We start from the raw sequence: 22,670 nt of genomic DNA, 5'->3' as shown, positions 1-22,670 counted from the left end.
AAGAAAAGAGCAGGTCTAGCTAGGAAAGCCTAATAGATGAAACAAAAAGACAAAACTATCATTACCAGAATCCAAGAATCTCTGAGTCTAGGGGATGTGTGGCTTGAGGTTAGGCCTAAAGACCCGTCCAAAGGAACATGGAAGAAAGTTTAACACCAGTGACTTGAGTGATAATTTCCTGTTAATTATGTTTTAGTTACTTTTGATGAAATTAGGCAGAATGCCGAACTGTTCACTACTTGATCTATGCTTTTGTATTTTGTTAATAGTTTCTAAGTTTCAAATATTCCAGTCATGATAACTGATACGTATTTGACCATGGATATGGGTCATTCTATTTTCAAATACAGACCGGCTTGATTGAATATGAGCACAGCAACTTCATACTGTAGCTGTTATTGTATGTCATGAATACAACTATAAGTATTGACAAACTTTCTTACAATGAACACAAACAATAACCAGATACATATTGAAGATTTTATTCCCAACAATCACATCCAACTAACACATTGTAAGTTGATGGTAATACACTTTGGATGTACAATGCATATATTTAATTATACAGCATGTGCATAATATGTTGTAACTTATTGGTTTGGTTTGGTTTATTTTGTTTAACGTCCTATTAACATCAAAGGTCATTTAAGGACGGCCTCCCGTGCGTGCGACATGTATGCGTGTAGCGAGTGCGTATGTGTGTTTTGGGAGGCTGCGGTATGTTCGTGTTATGTCTCCTTGTGATAGGCCGGATCTTTTGACGATATAGAGTGCTACCTCACTGAAGCATACTGCCGAAGACTCCCAGCAGCACACCCCACCCGGTCACATTATACTGACAACGGGCCAACCAGTCGTCCCACTCCCAATATGCTGAGCGCTAAGCAGGAGTAGCAACTACCATTTTTAAAGACTCTGGTATGTCTCGGCTAGGGGACAGAACCCAAAACCTTCCTCACAGCGGCGAACGCTCAACTAAAGGCCAAACGTGAGGCATTGTCAAGGGAGAAATTAGGAAGAAGAAAGTTGTTAAGAAAGAAGAGAAAAGATAAGATCCCAAGTTTAGTCGCTTCTTACGATCATGCGATGGGGGCAGCAGGTACAATTCTTACGCCCTACCTGCAGGGCAGTAACTTATTGTTACACAACCATTTCACTGATATAAGTGAATACTTAACTTTGCATGGTTTTAACATACGGAAGCAATTTAACTCTGAAAGTAAAGTGTATATATATACATTATGTATATATCCACTTATGTTTTACATATAAGATAAATATACTGATTAAAAGCCATAATAATGAATAATCAATGGTTATGAATGTGAAAGATTGAATTAATGTTATCCTAGATATAATTCAACACATATTAATAAACCATGCAAACATGGTATTATACTTAGTGAAGTTGAAAACATGAGGTCAATAACATGAGATAGTTCATCAGTGGGTCCATGTATGATGATTGGATGTTTTCTGTACTGCAGAATGTGCAGTGAAAAATTGTCTTTTCTTTCTTCCTTGTTTGCACTGTACATCCTTCACTTTATATATATATATATATTTAAAATTTTTGAATGGCCAGACTACAATTTAAATAGACAGCCATACTTGCACTGAGGAAGCTAGTCAGGAATGTTTAGTGGAAGGGTAAAAATTCTGTTTTGTGTTTATTTGTATCTTCATCTTTTTTGTGTATGTTTGTCAGTAGGATCTTTTTCTCGAGGATTAATCATGCATTGTTACGAGAAGAAACAAATTATGTTTTACATCTTACAATGCTTATATCTACATTCATAAATATTTTTTATTTACTGTAGGTTATGACGCGTTTAAATTTGCCGCTTACCCTATCACTGACGTCATCAAGTTCAAATACCGGAACAGCGAAATTTCCAGAAGAAATGATATAGTCCCTCATGACGTTATTAATAGCAAACACATCAAGTGTTTTTTTCACAAATTTGGCTTTATTTTATATTTCATCTACGTGTGTAGGTATCGTCAAATTGTTCATAATTACATAATTTCTGATTGTTTAAAATCGAAACCGGTTTTATGCGCTATGATGTACGATTAACATTTAGAAGTGATTTGGCGTTGAACGGGCATTGCACAGGACAGACTCGATTCCTCGGAAACACTTATGTTTCTGGTATTGACTGGATTTACGTTATTTTCAGAAGAATAACAGCTCTTAATTCTAAATGAAAGTTGTCTTGAATAGTAGGTGAAAACGATTCCAAGGATATTTCGTTCGAAACAGATTCCAGTCTAACCGGTCACATCAGTGTCGCTAACTTAGCAGATGGTTTTCAACTTCACAGGGGCTCGAATTTGTAAGGTAGGCCTTTGTTATCAGTGAATAATCACAAAACTAAAATCCAGTAGGCGTATACATGTACATACACAACCGGAAACTATGTCGAAACTCCCGACTTTTTTCACAAGATTTTTTTTTTATAAATACTTGACTTTTAATGTTGTCGTGTCTTTCATTTCTGAAAATTTGGAAACGAGCCCATGTGAGTGTGACGACATTGACAATTTGATAATTTCGTATAGATCAAGAATGGCGCTTATAGTAATTTCGTGTTGACTACATTTTTAGTATTATAAAATTATACTCTCATAACTTGTGACATTGCTTTATTTGTTGTTGTGGCTTCTGTTAATAAATGCTAGCATTCGGAAGCTCTCTAGGCCGAAAGTAACTGGCGGCCATTGTTCAACCTACAACACCTGGAGCTGTATTCTTCCACAGACCGAATCACTGTAAATTGTAGTATACAGTCTCATGAATACAATTTGGTTTACTAACGACATATTGACAAATTCAACACAGAATGTAAATATTTGCCTATAAAATATATATATACAATATATAAGATAACTATTTATATACACAAACATATCATGCCTATCCCTATTACACTACTGAACAACATTTTGCTCTAGAACTATCTCATGCAAAAATGCAGAGTCTGATCTCAACAAATAGAAATACCTATAAGTACTGCCTCAGTATGTAATCAGGAATATGTAAACGACTAACACACATTCAAGTAAATATATAACGGTAACAATATAATATAATATATAAAAATGTATCAAAGTGTTACTAAATTCAAACATAATCACGCCATTAAAAAAATGGCAATTATTTCATGATCAAAATTATTGTCCAAGTCCAACTGATCGCGACATCAGGGTCCACACCACACGCGACGTGTTAGCACAGCTGCATCCATATTAACAAGAGGCCCAGGGGCCTTAACGGTCATCTGACTCTAAATTAAAGACCCGTATACTATTGTAATATACATTCTCTGTAGCGAGTATAGTGGCACTCTTGGCCATGGTGGCCATCTTGGAATTTGGATCAACCCAAAAAATAACAACACTTGATCAAGATTATATCAGGATTCTTTCTGGTAAGTTAGAGCTGAATCCCACTGGTGGAATTTTAGAAGAAATTTGAAAAGGGTGTTGTTCAGGAAAACCATGATTGCATAATCATGTTACAAAATGGCTACTACCATGGCTGCCTTATCAAAGTTTGCATGAGGCTGAAAAATAACAAAACTTTGTTAGCTCTCCTTCCTTAACATCCTCACCAATTCTCAGCTCAACGGCACCAGTGGAACTGGAGAAGAAGCTTAAAATCTGGTTTTCAAGATGGCTACCATCTTGGATTTCTGACTGACCTGATAAATAACAACACTTGGTCAGGACCATCTCAAGATCATTTCTGGTAATTTAGAGCTGAATGACCTACTGGTGGAATTTGAGAAGAAGTTTGAATTAGGTGTTGTTCAGGAAAACCATGATTGTACAATCACCAATTTCCATCTGAATGGCACCAGTGGAACTGGAGAAGTTAAAATTGTTTTTCAAGATGGCCATGGCAGCCATCTTGGATTTCTGACCAACCTGAAAAATAACATCACTTGGTCAGGGCCATCTCAAGATCATTTCAAGCAAGATTCAGCTCAATCCAACTATTGGACTTTGCGTTGCCAATATGACATAGATATGGTGAGGGCTAGCAAAGAACTTTATTGCAGGATTGTCTGGCAGCCTTTATCATATATTATTTTGTTATTAATCAGTTACAGCATAAATAGCATACAGGCACAATATGATAATTTTTTTGGAAAGTTTGAACAGAAGTTACAATAATAAATTCCATGAAACTATGTAGTCCTTCAAATTAGCTTGCTAGGGACTATTAATATGAGGTTTCTGGACTTTATTGTAATTAAGTTAATGCTGGACGCCAAGAAAAAAACATTGCACCACTGCAGCTCAATTTCCTATGGACAGCGTAGTTCTTCTAATATAAAATATAACAAAGGATGAACATATACATAAAAGTATTTATTGTCAAATTAAACAGACATCGGCAAAGGTACATATGGGAAATATGCTCACAAGCATTTTTTATGGTTACAGTTTCATACAAACATGTCTGTTAGATAGAAGACATAAGGATAACTTAGTATTGAGAGATATTTGAGTTGGCAAGCAACAAATACTATTAATTTTCAAAAACAAAGCATTTTATAAATCTTCATTATATGTAAACAACACTGAAATGGTTAATGGTTGAAGTAATTGAGCTATGAAGATCAATTTGTTCAAGAAAATAATCAGCATTTTATAATGTATATCAATCAATACTCCATTAAAGTTAGCAGGACCGAACACACAAAAAAAAAGAAATAATAAAATTATACAGAAACAAACAAGGATTTCCTTCTAGTTCTTGCATAAAAATTAACAATGCAAATCAAGAGATATTTCTGACCAGCGGAAATATTAACGTCTGGAATTTTTGAAGCAATATTATAGGGGCTGGTTTGACAAATGTTTAGGTTAGATACAAATCAAAAGATATCACTGAGCAACGGAAATCAAAAGTTCTGGTAAGTGATATCATAAGGGTTGGTTTGACATATATGTATATATTAGATACAAAATACAAGTCCATAGATACCTCTTTAATACCAACGAAAATCGAAAGTTATGGTATTCATTGGGGCTGCATGGTATACATGTTTACATCAGATACAAAATATAAATCCAGATATCCCTTACCAGTGAAAATTGAAAGTTAAGGTAAGGAATTCTTATGGGCTGGTTTGTATGTTTAGATAAGATACAAAACACAAATCCATAGGTATCTCTTACCAGCATAAAAACGAAAGCTTTGGTAATGGATATCTTAGGGGTGGGTATATATGTACATAAAATACAATTCGCAAATTCATAGATATTCCTTACCGGCAAAAATCAAAACTTATGGTAACGGATATCATAGGGGCTGGTATATATGTTTGAATAAGATACAGATATCCCTTACCAATGAAATGTCTGGTAATGGATATATCATAGGGGCTGATATACAACGATAGCCAGGTAAATTTTACTTAAGGGTTGATAAACAAATCCTTGTAGTTTCAGTAAAAAGGTGAAGTGTTAAATAAATCAGAAAGTTGCCTATAATTATATGAATAATATTTTGTTGGAAGAAAAAATATTGATAAATAAACATAGCAACATCTTATTTGCTTGCTGTAAATTTGTAATGCTATAAGTTGCCAGTTTTTACTTTTCATACTTTGAATAAGCATACATAGTTTACCATTACAAATGATATGATCATGTTTACTGGTATACATTGACACAGATGCAGATCTGAATAATGTTCATAATGCAGGAAATACATTCTTGAAAACTCAATTTTAACTAAGCATACATATTTTAGAAGAAGTCACATGTTTTTCTACATATGTGTATACGTAACATACACTAACTTGCAAACTTTCCTTGTTATTTCCATGATAAGTTATAGGAAGATGTACAAGCACACTGAATATTCAGAGTCGTAAAATAGGTTTTATGTTTTATCAGATGCACTTGGAAAAACATGTAGAACAATTTTTCATATGGAAATTTTTTTACCAATAACAATAAATATAGTTTGTACTAACTTATTAATAAGAATTTCTATCCACTTCATATCCACATTTCAAGTTCAATAATTCATTCAATTCATCAGTAGAGGGTGAGTTTACGAGCGTTTATAGCTGCGGCAGTGACATCCCCTCTACACCATACTTACCACATATTAGTTATGAACTGAACTTGGATATGGATAGCTTGTTCAATTAGTATTGTAGATAAAAGTTAGTACTTCAACATGCAGGTATCATTTTCCTGCGGCTGCTTCTGAAATCTAAGAAGCTATAACATCTGTGACATACAGACAATGAAGATTTCCTGGTATTATAGGTAGAATTCTTCCATAAATTTACTGACAGTACCAATAAACCTTTTAGGACCCTTGATATCTTGTGTGCATTGGAAAAGTAAATTGGAAAAATATGATGTAAATATTGGTATTATGTTAGCTTGAATGTAGAATTTGAAAACCTTCTGTACAAATAAGCATAATATGACTATATTTTTTGTATGAGATTTAAGTTTAAAATGTATATTACTATATAAATTGTAAGAAGATACTGGGTCTCTAACACCAGACTTGAGACATTTTGACCGTTACATGTCAACATTTTATGACACTTCAGACATTTTGACATTTATATGTCTACATTTTATGACACTTCAGACATTTTGACATTTATATGTCTACATTTTATGACACTGCAGACATTTTGACATTTATATGTCTACATTTTATGACACTTCAGACATTTTGACATTTATATGTCAACATTTCATGACACTTCAGACATTTTGACATTTATATGTCAACATTTCATTAAACTTCAGACATTTTGACATCTATATGTCAACATTTCATTAAACTTCAGACATTTTGACTTTTATATGTCAACATTTCATTACACTTCAGACATGGTGACTTTTATATGTCGACATTTCATTACACTTCAGACATTTTGACATTTATATGTCAACATTTCATTAAACTTCAGACATTTTGACATTTATATGTCAACATTTCATTAAACTTCAGACATTTTGACATTTATATGTCAACATTCCATTACACTTCAGACATTTTGACATTTATATGTCAACATTTCATTAAACTTCAGACATTTTGACATTTATATGTCAACATTTCATTAAACTTCAGACATTTTGACTTTTATATGTCAACATTTCATTACACTTCAGACATTTTGACATTTATATGTCAACATTTCATTAAACTTCAGACATTTTGACATTTATATGTCAACATTTCATTAAACTTCAGACATTTTGACTTTTATATGTCAACATTTCATTAAACTTCAGACATTTTGACATTTATATGTCAACATTTCATTACACTTCAGACATTTTGACTTTTATATGTGTGCACTTGGTTACACAATATAGTTTGTAGATTTCATGATACCAAAAGATGAATGGTGTAATTTTCAGATTCAAGTAAGGAGCACAATCTTCTGTACATGTGTTGATTTCAATAACACCTACAGTCCAGTTTCTCACAATGTTCATAGTTATATCTTCTTTTTTAATCATGAGCAGTATATAATGTATGAAATATTCGCACAAGGTAAATTGTAACACATTGATGGATACATATTCGTGCAGTTGCACAAATGCGTGTAAATTGCAGTTATCTGATAATGAAAATAATAAAAGGAAATAAAATAAAATTTGTAAAATACAGAATCTTGACTTAAGTAAAACAAGGTAAACATTAAAATCTGAAATAACTCGTAAAATTTCACAATATTTTCTTTGAAGTCTTGACACTTAATAACATTTAGAATTCATATTGGCTTAAAGCTATAATGTGGATATATCCAAAGATACTTTTTGCATATAACTCCAATACATTTCAAGTAAACCACATTGAAATTGGTGAAAATGGTAAAAAAGAGGCCCAACAGGCCTGCATTGCTCTCCGTGCAGTGACAGCCACGTACAAGTTTCCATTGGAATTAGTTTGGTTAATGAAAGAATTTTAAATTATGATTCTGTTCAGATTTTAAACAGTATGTTAAGTTTAATATAATAACTGTTCAGTCTGTTGCAATTGTTTTGGTTACTCAAAATAAGTTTACTTGCCTCTTTGAAATTAACAGAACTCTGAACATTTTGGTTATTGAGAAGGAATTGTTTGAAGAAAGGAATACATTTGACAATTAAAATTAAGGTCAACCACTTGAAGAAACCGTGACATTGTTTCTTCAAGTAAACTAAAAGTGCAAAAGAGGAAGTTGACGCCGGACAGCTGCTGCACCAGTGGCAAAAAATTAATTTACTGATGAGCTGAATATTTCCACATGCAAGCGAGTCCTATGTAGTGAGAAACTACATAGGAGCCACATGTATGTGGTATGAAATTGGTGGAAACCCAGATACAGCTAAACCACCAAGGTGATGTATTACATGCAATCTCAAATATTGAGACGCATGTGAATACAGTCACCATTTGTTCACGGCGGGTTTTGAGTATTCACAGCACAGTATACCATATCATGATCAGACCAATAGGCATCTAAAACACCAGCTTTTTTCTCAGTGAAATTAGTAAATATTAAGTCCAATTGTGATTTCATTTTAGTTGTTGTCTGAGTGATAATTTGTGCACAATGAAATGTTGATTCCATAAATCTGACAAATGTATCATGTCCAGTTTTCTTCAAATCTACATTAAAATCTCCCATAATAACAATCTTTTTATTTATATCTGTAAGTGGAAGTAAGCGCTCCTTCATTACAGAATAAAAGTGTGAAAGAGGACAGCCTGGTTTCCTATACACAACTGAACATTGCACAAGTATTTGACAGAGACAGAATGAAATATATGAAAATTCTATGTCATTTGTGGAAAACATTTTATATGTGATAACATCTAAATGAGATTTCACATACATAACAAGTCCATGGTGTGGTCTGGATTGTGAGTGTTGCACATCATTTCTAAATATTCTGAATCCTTCTAATTCAAATGTTTCATTTCTGTCATTGATATGGAGTCGAGACTCTGCTATGCCCACCACATCAGCTGCAAAAACATTTGGATCTAATCTGATGTCCAATATATGTTTATTTAAAGATCTCGCATTGTTGAAAAGAAACTGACATTGCATATATGTATGATATAGTGGATTGAAACAAAGCTGTAATCCGTTTTCTGCCAACCTTTGCATCTCTGCATCAACCTCTTTGTCTTTTGTAAGGCTGTCTTCATTGAAGTCAATGATGTGAAGATTTTGTAGTGATCTAACCCGAGATAAAGCTACATAGTGGATATGTGGTATTTTGCGTTTCTTCGTTTGTGACAAACTGACTACAACTTGGTCCAGTGTAGCACCTTGTGCTTTGTGAACAGTTTTTGCAGCAGATGGTGTAAGAGGAAACTGTATCCTTTCAAATGTTTTTCTGTTGAACATAAATGTACGTTTTGTTTCAAAGATAGGCGTCCAGGATTTATCTATGTTTATGTTCAACAAATGTTGGTATTGGTTTCTTCTCATTGCTCCAATTTTTTTATTGCAAAATAATACCCAAACAATGGCAGGTCTAGTGGTGGACTGTTTGTATTCAATGTATTTAACTCTACATGTACTGCCATTTGTCAAACCATCAGCAACATCAATGTTTACAGAAATATCATAAATCATATCTACTGCAATAGTCAAACTGGTCTTCAGTTGTCCAGTATTAGCTTGTTTGTCTGGAAGTTTATCAATCAGAGACTTCTTGACATCAAGTGAGAGTTTTGTTTGGGAGAGAACATCTGTGTCAGCTTTGACATTTACTTTGTTTGTGGTAAGGTTTTGCATGAAATTATTGTTGAAATCATCCACAAATCTATTTTCGATGAAAAGATGTGGTGCTTTGACTGGATATTGAATAGAGCCTGCTTGCATTTGACGGCTCAAAATAGTTTGTTTGTCCTCATCGGATAACTCATTGTGTCGGAGTCTGTTAAGGAGTTTTGAAAACTCAATATCATCCTTTTGTCGCATGATTTCAGTAAGCTCAAACATGCTAAAATGTTCCTTCCAAAGATTTGTGGCAAGACCTTGACCTGGACATGAAAGATCTTTGAAAATCCAAGAATCTCCAACTGGGGAAAGCTGATATAAATCACCAACTGCAATTATGCTGACACCACCAAAGTCTTGTTTTGTACCAGTCAGCTGCTGAAGTCTTTCATGGATAAATGCTAGGAGCTTATTTCCAACCATTGATATTTCATCTATAATGACTACAGATAAATTTCTGTACTTTGTCCTGTATGTGTTTAGCTCATCAGCATACATGTTTTGCTGTGACTGGTACATCTTTTTGTGAAAAGCTGATGCTATTGTCATTCCATTAATGTTATAAGCTGCCTTTCCAGTATAGGCACAAAGTAAAATTCTGATGTCGTCAGGATTTTCTCCTTCTTCTGAACAAAGAGCTCTATGCAAAGTCTGATAAAGGGTATCAATGACTACTGATTTGCCTGTTCCTGCCCCTCCAGTTAAAAAAGCATACAGAGGTTCATCCTTATGTTGGATCCAGTGACTAACATGGTTGTGAAATTCTCTTTGTTTGCAATTTAAAGACTGTAGAAGTTTGTGATATTGATCATCAGGGATTCTAACAGGACTTGTTTGTACATCAGAATATTTTGCTGGCAATCCAATATCTGGTCCAATATCATAATCTTTATGTGGTTGTGTGTCTGGATCAAAGTGTACAAACTGTTCAGCAGGTTGTGGGCCAAGTTCTGAATCCTCTGCTTCAGTATGTTCAGTATTTGGAGCCACTTCATCAAAATCATCAAGTTCACATTCAGCCTGAAGCCTAGCTTGTTCTAGTTCCTCAACAAAATGCTCATATTTCTTTTGTACAGCTTGAATTATGTTTGCATTGCTTCTATAATGTTGCTCAAATGTTGTATATCTACTAATGATGTCAGTATTTTCATTTCGCCATGGAAGGAATAGGAGAATTCTTTCCCTATAGTACTGCTCAGAGTTGGTTTTTTTACTGTAACCTACATATCGTATAACTCGTTTGTTCTTTCTTCTTCGAATCTTTATTCCATTCTTTAAATGTACCAAAATATCTTCATTCGAAAAGTTTTCATTTTCATGTACATCATCCTCATTTTGGTTATCATTTTTCTCTGATTTTTGGTCTTTTGGAAATGATACTTCCAGTTCAGATACTACATCTGCTAAACACCAATTCTCAAGTTGCTTTGGTCTTTTTGCATACCTGGTGATCATATTATCAGCTTTGATATCAGTGGAATTCTCAGGTAAACTTTCCAGATCTTCTTGACATTTCAAGAGAAATACTCTATCATCTGGTGGGGAAGTGTTTATAAAAACTACATCTCTAGAAGCTTGTGTTAATGGCATTTGGAGTATTAGATAGCTGGCTTCTTGAGCACTGACTTCTACAAAGTTTAAGAATTTGTTGCCAATATGTCTGACCTGACGTCTAAGGTCCATATTTCCTTCAGCTGCTTCTTGTGAGGCTTTATCAAGCAAAGCACTGATACCTCTCTGAGACTTACTGATGTAAGATACTATGTATGTCGCACATGCGTATGGATCTAAAACAAACTGAATGTCTAGGTTTGCATGCCATGCTTTTAGTACTGCTGGGTTGTAATAGTTTACCCTCATTTCAGCTGGGGTTCTCCTGAGAAATATTTTAGGACCCTTCAGTGATGATCTGATACATTTGATGTATTCTGTTTCATTCATTTCAACAACGCTTTGTAAAAATGCATGGAAACTAAGATCGCAGCCATCTTTGTATTCATTCATCTTTTTTTGTAGTTCTGTGTATTTTTTTTTGTATTCTGCGACATCAGTTTCCAGTGGTTCTAAAAGCATAGTTCTTGGTAAAGGAGGGAGTGGGAATCCAAATCTACACACTGGTTTGCTACCTTTTTTGCATGTTTTAGAATGTTTATGTACCTGTAGTTGAACTAGTTCTGCAAGTTCAGGATTATCTGTTTCTAAGGAGCATGTGACATACTTTTCAACATAAGCAATGATATCTTGTTCATCATCATCTGGATATTTTGGAGCATTGTTTGTCCATAGAAGCATATGTATGTGTGGTGAACCTCTACTCTGGAATTCTACTCTACGGAATGTGTCCGTGACATCACCAATCGGGTTGTGATAACTTTTTAGGAAAGAGTTGACAAAAAGTTGAACTCTGTTATCAAAAAATCTTGCACAAGTGACAGGGTCTTTTTGAACTAAATTAGTTTTAAAACTCCAGTCAGCTGTTTTAAGATCATCATTCGACAGAGTTTTCCCATCTAACTGAGCTAAGGTTCTGAGAAGATCTGGCCATCTTGTATCTGCCGAGGACAAAGACATGAACCATGTTGGCAAGCCAAGCTGTCTTATCATTGCAAAGACATCTTTCTTTTTAGAGGACAGATATGCCGGCGAATTACGTAATGTTCTGAATATATAATAACCTTCATTTAACCTTACAATCGAACTAGTGGTTGACGAATCTCTAGCTTGACCTGCAGTCAATTTCTTTCCTTCTGATTTACATCGGCGAAGTGCAAGATTGACTTTGTCACCAACTTGTTTTGCTTGGATTTTTTTCAATTTGAAAAATATGTTAGGAACAGAATGAGCAGCCCTTCGATCAACACTTCTTAATTCCCATTTTGCAATGTCACTGTAATGAACAGGAATTTGCCGTTCACTGTTTTCTTTCCTTTTCTGACCACAAAATATTGAGGGAAAGCAAAGATATTCTGCATCTTTATCTTCATACAAACTGAGAGGTCTTTTATTTTCACCAGGTGCAAATACATAAACTTTGTTGGTATCAGTGTCAGCTTCTTCAACTAGTGTATCTGTATTTCCTTGAATACATTCATCCGGTGTAGCTTCACAAAATTTGTCATTATCAGATTCAACCTCTCTTTCATCTTTAGATTGCGTTTTGCCTGTGTATTCAGAAATTAACTCACTTTGGTCACTCTGAACATCTTCTTTCCATGAAGTATTGATACTGATTCCTGCATTCTTATACATTTCACTGTTTTCCATTAGCCATTGTAGAGCATTCATAACAGCATTTGGTCTTACATTTTCAGTGAAACATGCAGATTTATGAGATAGACGTTTTTTTAATTTTACAGCAACAGTTACATGCTCATCGATCTGTCTCGGTAATGCATTTACTGTTGGTTGAATATCAACAGGTACATTGACCACATTTCCTTTAGCTGATAGCTGGCCTCCTCTTGGCAATTCTCTAATTTGCATAAAAGGTATTCGCTGAGAAATCAGCCTTTCTTCAAGAGGATGCAACTGCAAAACATCTGGTTTTGTTGGCCATATCATTCCATTTTTTTGAGAGAGTCTTGGAATTTTTTCTTCCTTAAGTGATGCTAAACAAGTTCGGCACAACCACTCCTCATTATTTTGCGACTTGAAACCAGTACAATAAGCTTTGCTCTCAGTGCTGATGTTAGTATTAGAAAGCTTTACAACACTCCTTGGAAACCATGTTTGATGACAACAGGTACACACAAAGACTGGACCTTCAGCTGCTTTTGCATGAAATTTTTCAATGCATTGTCCAATAGAATCCCCAGAGTTTCTTTTCAATGACAGGTCTTCTTCATGCTCACAAAAATCAAGTTTTTGTCGTTTTATACCTTTTGCATGTCTGTCCATGTTTCTTTCACTAATTCGACATCTTTTCCGACTTTCTTGTTTGTGCAATCTTTCACTGTCCAACTGTAGAAGATCTTTTCTTTTTATTTGCTTAGCTTTAGTCTCATGTTCAGCAAATTCTTTGTTTTCTCTTGCTCTTCTTTTGCTTTTTAAACTACTTTGTTTAGTTCTTATTTTCATTTCTGGCTGTTGTCGAACAACTTTCTGAGCTTTATACTCTTGTTCACAAAATGCTTTGTTTTCTCTTGCTCTTCTTTTGCTTTTTAAACTACTTTGTTTAGTTCTTATTTTCATTTCTGGCTGTTGTCGAACAACTTTCTGAGTTTTATACTCTTGTTCACAAAATGCTTTGTTTTCTCTTGCTCTTCTTTTGCTTTTTAAACTACTTCGTTTAGTTCTCGTTTTCAGTTCTGGTTGTTGCCGAGCAACTTTCTGAGTTTTATACTCTTGTTCACAAAATGCTTGGTTTTCTCTTGCTTTACTCATGCTTTTTGAAGTGCTCTGTTTAGTTCTTGTTTTCATTTCTGGTTGTTGCCGAGCAACTTTCTGAGTTTTATACTCTTGTTTACAAAATGCTTTGTTTTCTCTTACTTTACTCATGCTTTTTGAAGTGCTCCGTTTAGTTCTTGTTTTCATTTCTGGTTGTTGCCGAGCAACTTTCTGAGTTTTATACTCTTGTTCACAAAATGCTTTGTTTTCTCTTGCTCTTCTTTTGCTTTTTAAACTACTTTGTTTAGTTCTTATTTTCTTTTCTGGTTGTTGCCGAGCAACTTTCTGAGTTTTATACTCTTGTTCACAAAATGCTTTGTTTTCTCTTGCTCTTCTTTTGCTTTTTAAACTACTTTGTTTAGTTCTTATTTTCTTTTCTGGCTGTTGACGGGCAGCTTTCTGTGCTTCATACTCTTGCTGATAATGTTCTTTGTTTTCTCTTGCTTTTCTTTTACTTTTTAAATAAATTTTTTATTGGTTTTAAAAACCCTTTCTGGCTGTTTTCGGAGTTTCTTTTCTGTCCCCCTTTATTTTTCTCTTGGTGTTTTTTCTTTGTTTCTCTTTTTTCTTTTTTTTTTAATGGGGGGCTTCTTTTCTGGTTTTAAATTTTCATCTTCATGTCCTTCGTACTCTTTCTTCTTTCCTTTTTTTCCAATTTTTAATTTTTTTTGGAAATGTGTTCTTTTAAGTTTTGGGTTTAAAAAAAAAATTTTTTCAAAAATGTCCCTTTGTTTTCTTGACCTTTTCCAAGTTTTTATCGCCCTTGAAATTTGAAAAAACAGGTCTTTCCCTTGTCCTGTTCCAAAAGGGTCAAATTAAAAATTTTATTTTTTAAAAAAATTGTACTTTAAAAATTAATGGGGTTTTCCAAAAAACTTACTTCAAACATGGCCTGGGTTTATAAATCTTGGGCTTTTCCAAAAAAAACGTGTTTTTGAAATCTTTTTTGAAAATTTTTCCGGGGCCGCCTTGGGGCTGGTAAATGGGTAATTTAAATGGGAATTTTTAAAAAATAAACATTTCCCTTTTGGGTTTTTAACCAAATCAAATGTTTTTCCTTTTTTTCCCCCAAGGGAAAGGGGAGATTCTGTTATCCCGGGTTTGCTTTTTAAAAACTGTACCCAAAATGGTAAAATTTTGGGGTTCACTCTTTTTTTAAAGAAAACCCTTTTTTTAAACTTTTGGGGAAAATTTTTGGGATTAAAAAAATTTGGGATTTTGGGAATTAACATTAAGGGAATGTTATTTTGGGTTTGTCTTTAAGAAACCCTATCTTCAACCCCCTCATAAGGTTTTTAATTCCAAAAAAAAACCCTTTTTTCAATTTGATCTTTTTTTTTTTCTGAGAAAGGCCCGGATAACCCCCTTTTTAAAACAAAAGTTTTCCAAGAAAATTCAGAAAAAGAATCCCCGTTGCCTTCCACTTTTCTGGTTTTTGAAATTTTGGGGGCAGTTTCCTCTAAATCTTTGTTTCTTTTGTTAAATTAAAGATTTGAGTTTTAATCCCCTTTTTTTCTATTCAGAAAAGGGGAAAAAAAAGGGTTTCCCCTCACCCAAATAGTTTTTTTTTTGGTTTCCCTCATTTTTTTCAGCTTTAGGGCGAAACCCCTTATCGTTTAATTTTGCCAAATATTTTGTTAAAATTTGAAGTCCTTTTGTTTTTTGAAAGTGCCCTAGAAAACAGGCATTCATTAAATTTCCGGGTTTAAATTTTTTCGGTAATTTTTTTTTTAGTGTAAATTTGCAAACCTTTTCCCCTTTTTTTTCATTTTTCGGCAAACCTTTTTTTAAAAAGGTTTTGTTTTAACTTCTGTTTTTCAAATTTTAAATTTTTTTCTCCCTTTTTTCCAAAAATCAAATTTAGTTTTAAATGGAAAAATGCCCCAACCGGTTTGAAAAAACCTTTTTTTCTTAAAATATTTTGGTTTTTTTCCCCACCTTTTTTGAAATACTTTTAATTTATTTGGGTTTTTCCGCCCTTTTACCCCAAAAAAATTTTTTTTTATCTTACATTTTTGGCAATTTTTTAGTTTTGGTATTAGGTTTCCTTTTTGTTTGGTATGATATGAAAATTTCCCTTTTTTTTCTTTTTAAATCTGCTTTCCCCTTTTTTTTTGTTTCGTTTTCCCCTTTTAGGTGTTTTAAAATTTTCCCAACCTTGCGTTTTTTTTTTTTTCAACGCTTTACTTTTGCCATTTATTTTGGGATTTTTTAAGGGCTTTTTTGTTTTTTCAAATTTTTACTCTTTTCTTTTTTGGTTTTTAACATTTTTTTCAAGTTTTGTTTGATTTGGGGTTGGGGATTTTTTTTTCCCCTGTGTTTTTTATTTTTTTTCAAATTCTTTTTTTTTCTTTTAAGGGTTTTTTTTCTTCTGCTTCGTTAATTCTGTCTTCCTTTGGGTTTCCCCGCATCTTTTTTCCCTACCCCAAAAAATTTTGGGGGGTTTCCTTCCTGCCCTTTTTTCAGGGGGGGGCCCCCGTAAACGTTTTCCTGTAAGCTTTTTTTGGGTTCGTAAAAAGATTTTTGGGGGACCCATTTCCATCCCTTTTTTCGGGGGAATGTCCTCCCGTAACCTTTTTTATTTGTTTTGGGGGGTTTCCCAATTTTTAGAGGGTTTTTTTAAACATCTCCTTAAGCCCCCTTAAAAAATGTTTTTTTGTTTTTGGTTCCCTTTCAATGTCCAAAAATTTTAAAAATTATTCCCAAATTTTTATTGGCTTTAAACATTTAGGGGTTTTTAAGGGTTTTTTTTCGTGGGTGAATAAATTTTTCGAAGTTTCGCTCATTTAATTGGGTAAAAAATTTTTTGCACTTTTTGTTTTGGCCCAAAAAAAACGCTTGGGAGGGTTTTTTTCGTTCACTCAATTCCCTGGTGGGGTTTTTAAAATTTAAAAGTTAAATAGGGGCTTTTGGTGGCCATCTTGTTTCACCAATGAAAAATAAATATCAGTAAAATCACAAGTTTTTATTCAATTGGGTAGCAATCAGTCCGGGTTTGTATGTTTCGCCTGCCCAAAACCCCCAAAAAAAAAGTTTAAATTTTTGGGGGACAAAAAGCCTTTTTAAAAATTTTTTTTTTTTAAAGTAAATTGGACTTAATTTTGGGTTTTTTTAAAAAAAAATTTTTTAATTTCCCCCATGGAACACCCCAAAAAAATTTTTAGGTTTAAGAAGGATCAAGGGAAATTATTTTGGAAGATTTAAAAATTGGGAAAACTACTTTTCAGGAATTTTTTTTTAAATTTTGTAACAAACTTGATTGAAATAAAAAGGGGGGGGATTTCCCCTCAAGGGCCCCACTGTTTTAAAAAACCTCTTAAATTTAAAATTTGTTTTGAAAATATTTATTGCAAATAGGGTTATTTTCAACCCAAAAATTAAAGGTTAATAATACCATAGTGGGAAATTTTTAGGATTGTAATTAAAGAAATTTTTGCGAAACAAATTTTAAGTTTAAAAACCAAAGGTCCCGTCGGGGCCCTTTGTTTTTTGAAAGTTTCCCAAACCTACCCAAATAGGGGCCAAGGGAACCTTAAAATTTGAAAAGTTCCTCATACTTTGAGAAAAAAAAAAATTTTCATTGAAAAATCCCAAAAAGGGGTTTTCCCCCCTTTTTTCAATTGGTTTAAAATGCAATAACAGGGGGTTTTTTAAATTAGGACCAAAAACCCGAAAGGTAAATTTTTAGGACTTCGACCTTAAGAAAGCAAACAAAATTTTTTTTAAAAAAAATGGCATGTGGCCATCTTTTTTCAAACCACCCCAAATGAAAAATGTAAAATGGAAGTGAAGGGGAAAAATTCATGTTGAAAAGACCCAAAACTTTTTGAACAATAACAAAAAGATTATTACACAAGGGGACCAAAAGGCCTTTTATAAAAAGGGAGGTTTTAAAAAAACCCAATGGGTTAAAAAAATTTTTAAATTTTTATAGAAAGGGAGTTTACACCACCACAAAAATTTTTTAAAAAAAAGAATCAACATTAATTTAAATTTTCCCCCTATAAAAAGTTTTTAATTAAGCATTTCTTAATAGAAACCAAAAAATTTTTTTTTAAATTTTTTGGCCTGATTGGGCCCTCTTAAACCCAAAACCAAACTTTTTTATTTTTAATGTTTGAGAAAAAGGTCATAAAAATTTTTTAATTAAGGTAAGACAAAAAAATCTTTTTTGGAAAAGAAAAAAAACTTAATTAAAAACCCATGAAATTTTTTAGTATGTAATGTGAGGAAGACAGGGGGTTTTCAAAATTTTACCTTTTATAACAATTACCGTTTAAAAACCAAATTTGGTGGTAATTGAATTCAATTCCCCGTATATATAAATTATTTTTTCTTTTTGCCCAAAACCCCCAATTTTAAAAAACCTGAATGTTTTCCACCGGTTAAAAATATTTTTTTTTAAACAGGAACTTGACCGACTGCAACCCAAATTGTTCTTTCCCATAAAATTTATACATTTCTTTTTCTGTTTTTTTGGCCCAATATTTTACTGGTCTATACCAAATTAAAGGAAAAAATTTTTTATGTTTTATTGCTCTTTGAAGGGCAGATCAGGATTTAAAAAATTTTTTTAACTTTTTCATAACAATTTGGCGAAAAAAATAAACAAGAATCAAAACCCAAGAAAAAATTTACCTTTTGACCCAAAAATTTGCAGGAATGACATGGGGGCACCCTTATAAATTGTTTTCCAAATTTTATAAACCCCAAATTCCATTAAAGAATAGCCAAGCTGTAAATGGAAAAGCAGTTAAAAATTCCGATGAAGAATCTATTTAAAAAACAAATTAAGCTTGTATTCCAAATTTCCCCCTTAGCAATTTTTAGACAGAGAATTTTTAAATTTTTTTCAAATACTCTATTTTGGGTTTTTTATGAACGGAACCGTGAAAATTTCCAGTTTGGCTTCAGAAATTGTTTTTTTTGAAAAATTTTTTTTCACTTTTTTTTTTTTTTTTTAACAAAAGATTTCAAAAAGATATCATTTAAACTTTATTTTAAATAAAGAAAAAATTTTTTTTGTATGTCATTTGATTTGGGGGTTTTGCAGAACATTTTGGATAGACAAAATGTTGGAAAAATGTTTCCCGCTAATTTCAAAAAAATGAAACGAAATAGAAACATTTCTATGAATTATTACTTTTAACCCATTTTGCCAAAGGAAATGAACATGAACGGGAGCGCCTTCATTAAAAATTTGCCCTTTGTGTTGGTTCATCCCTTTTAAACCCAAATGAACATTGTTAAAAAAAGGGAATTGGGTCGGTTAACATTTCCCCCTTTTTTTTAATTTGGGGGTCAGAAAAAAAAGGCGGGGGTTAAAAAAAAAAAACAAATTTTTAAATTGATCATTTGTTTATCCCAAAAATTTTAGTGGACAATTTATGTGCGGGGACTAAATAAAATTTTTTAAATTTTTTGCATTACAGATATAAAATTTTAGAAAAAAAATAAAAATTTGATGAAAAAACAAATTCTATGAAATATTCAAGGTTCATTTTAAAATTTACCCCAAGCTCTTTTTAAATTTGGCATTAAAAATTTTCCATGCCTGCAAGAGCCATGCTTTGAATTATTCATTTTTTTTTTAAAAGGGCCCAAAAGTTGGGGGAAATTGAGAAACAAAAAGTTTTAAAATGTTTTTTTTGGACCCTTTTATTATTTAATTTTAAGCCGAAAAAACATGGGGAGGAAAACTAATAACGATGTCTTCCCCCCCTTTTGGGGAATATTTTTTAAAAGCGGCTTCCTCGAACGAACTGAAATACTAATAAATTTTTTGGGGTTTCTCCAAAAAATTGATTTTAACCCCCACTTCCCCAAAAGGTTTTAAAATGATCGGGTTATGGCTAAAAAAAAAAAAACTTTCACAAAAATTTGGCTTTTATGGGGGTTTTATCGGTGTAACCGAGGAACCGTTTTTTAGATGGGCATTGGTCCCCTTTTTTTAAAAAATTTTTTTAAAATGTGGGATACTTATTCAAAAAAACCAGGAATTAGAAAAATCTCAAAAAATCCCCCAAACTTTTTGAATTCGGTCAAAAAACCCCCAAACCTGTTGACCCGGTCATTTTAGGAATTCGGTCAAAAAACCGGTTTGACTTGGAAGTTAAAATTTTTTTTAATTTTTTTTATGATTTTTTCATTTTTTAAAAAAAATAAAAATTTTCAATTTTTAAAAAGTTTAAATTTCAGGGTCAACAATTTTCTTGAAAATAAAATGTTAAAGAAAAGGGTTTGTTTAAGTGGAACAAAAAAATGCACCCCTTGCTTTCAATTCCCCCCGTTTAAACTGATTTTAATGGAAGTTCACCGGGCCACGAAGGGGCGATATAAAAAATAACAAAATTTTTCAACAAAATTTTTTTCCTAAACCCCAACAGGTTTGAATTAAAGAAAAAATAAAAAAATTTTCCAAAAACCTTTTTTTTTATTTTGAATTTCAGATCGGAAAAAAAACCCCTTTGGGGGGGTCATCTAAAGGTTTTTAGGGAAGTTTTCCCCCTCAATTTCCCTGGTGGACTGGGGGGAAAAGAAAAAGTTTTTAATTGGCCGGGGTGGGGGCTCTTTAATTCTGACCAAAAGAAAAAAAATTTTTGGGGGGCCCGACCCCGTTTTATTTCCCCTTGGAATTAGAAGAACTTTTTTCAAGATTTAAGGGGGATCTGTTTTGAAGGGTCTTCAAAAAAAAAAAAAAAAAAAAAAAAAAAAAAAAAAAAAAAAAAAAAAAAAAAAAAAAAAAAAAAAAAAAAAAAAAAAAAAAAAAAAAAAAAAAAAAAAAAAAAAAAAAAAAAAAAAAAAAAAAAAAAAAAAAAAAAAAAAAAAAAAAAAAAAAAAAAAAAAAAAAAAAAAAAAAAAACCCCCCCCCCCCCCCCCCCCCCCCCCCCCCCCCCCCCCCCCCCCCCCCCCCCCCCCCCCCCCCCCCCCCCCCCCCCCCCCCCCCCCCCCCCCCCCCCCCCCCCCCCCCCCCCCCCCCTTTTTTTTTTTCCGTCCCCCCAAAACCTGAAAAGATTTATTTCCCCCTTTTTTCCCCAAGAAAAAGGCGGCGGGGGGGCCCCCCCCCTTTGGGGGGGGGGGTTTTAAGTTTGGTTTGGCCCGGAAAAATTTTTTTTGGGCCCCCCCCAAAGTTTTTTTCCCCCCCCCCCTTTTTTTTTTTTTTTTTTTTGAAAAAAAAAGGGTTTTTTTAAAAAATTTAGATGATGAGATTTTGTCATGTGCCTCTGAAGCTGCTGTTTGTTGATAACCCTCTTGGCACAGGTGCCAACACAGCAAGGATACTTTTTGATGTAGGGACGATGAATCTGCACCCAATGCGCCACCAGATTCCTGTACTTGGTGTAGATCATGTCTGTACCACATGATGCCACAGGACAAGGCATGCCAGACTCCCTCCAGACAGGTCTTAAATCCCTGTCTAGAGCCTGCACCTCACGTACTTCAACCGTCAAATCAAGTACATCCATATCTGCAGACACAAAAATTACAAGAAAATGGTAAGCATTTATAAAATGAATAAATATCAGTTAATATATAATACATATATATGTGCGCGCTATAGTATATACCGAGTGATAATACCTCATATCCAACTCAATTCCAGGTATGTCAATTTCAAATTTAATACTGCTAGCTATCAACAAATTTAGTACTGATAAAACAATACTAGACGTAAAGTGTATATTTATATTTATAATCCATATAAACTTCCCTTAGTCACAGTTAATTTTATTGTATAATAATATAAATTAACCATTATATAATAATGATATGGTATATATAAACTATTTTGCTTAAACAAACATGCTCATATAATTCACTGTTACTTTATTACTTCTTTTTAAGGAAAAGAGAATTGAAGGAAAGAAAAAGAAAGGAGAGGAAAGAAAAGGAGATGGTAGAAGACATTCTGTGGAACCGGGCCCTGTACTTATGGTGAAAATATTTTCTTGGGGACTACCACCCGACCAGCACGAGTTTTAACTGGAGTCTTCACTTGAGTTTTAACATTCCCCATTTCTGATGTCATGTCACCTACATCTACATCAATTCCAGGCTCTGAATCAGATGAACAAGTCTCGTTCTCTTCCATCCAGGCCTTCGGAACAATCACCCCCTCATAAGGTTTTAAATGGTCTACATGAACACTTACGGATGTACCTTTAGGTTCTTTTTGTATCTCATAAGTTACTTCTGATATGACCTTGACGACCTTGTAAGGTCCTGTCCAACCCATACAAAATTGCCTACAGAGTAAGTCCTAGGTTTTAGCCCACAATCATAATGTTTAATCTGGCGAGCAGCCGCTTCACCAAGATATCCATATGCATACCCAAATGCACTCCCCAAGGTTTTCCTTAGCCATTCTACATATAACTGCGGGCAAGTTTCTACTGAAGATGATGAAGGGACACCCATCATTATATCTAACGGACAGTTGGTTTCCTCCCTAACATCAACAAAGTTGGACTACAGCCTGTGCTACTCTGTTTAGTTGCCCTA

General features: G+C 33.4%; 1 protein-coding gene across 1 annotated transcript; it reads right to left on the bottom strand.

Moving 5' to 3' along the window:
* Window positions 1-4,308: 4,308 nt before the first annotated feature.
* LOC117315183 lies at window positions 4,309-22,260 on the bottom strand. Its single transcript, XM_033869328.1, has 4 exons — window positions 22,137-22,260; window positions 21,450-21,636; window positions 9,154-14,622; window positions 4,309-4,336 (listed from the first exon to the last, which is right to left on the bottom strand). Exons 1-4 carry the CDS (start codon window positions 22,258-22,260, stop codon window positions 4,309-4,311), a joined length of 5,808 nt encoding a protein of 1,935 aa, XP_033725219.1.
* Between the last annotated feature and the right edge of the window lie 410 nt (window positions 22,261-22,670).

This window comes from Pecten maximus, chromosome 17, assembly GCF_902652985.1.
Source record: "Pecten maximus chromosome 17, xPecMax1.1, whole genome shotgun sequence".
Lineage (NCBI taxonomy): Eukaryota > Metazoa > Mollusca > Bivalvia > Pectinida > Pectinidae > Pecten > Pecten maximus.
Note: the sequence above shows the minus strand (reverse complement) of the source record. Positions and strands in the feature narration are given on the sequence as shown.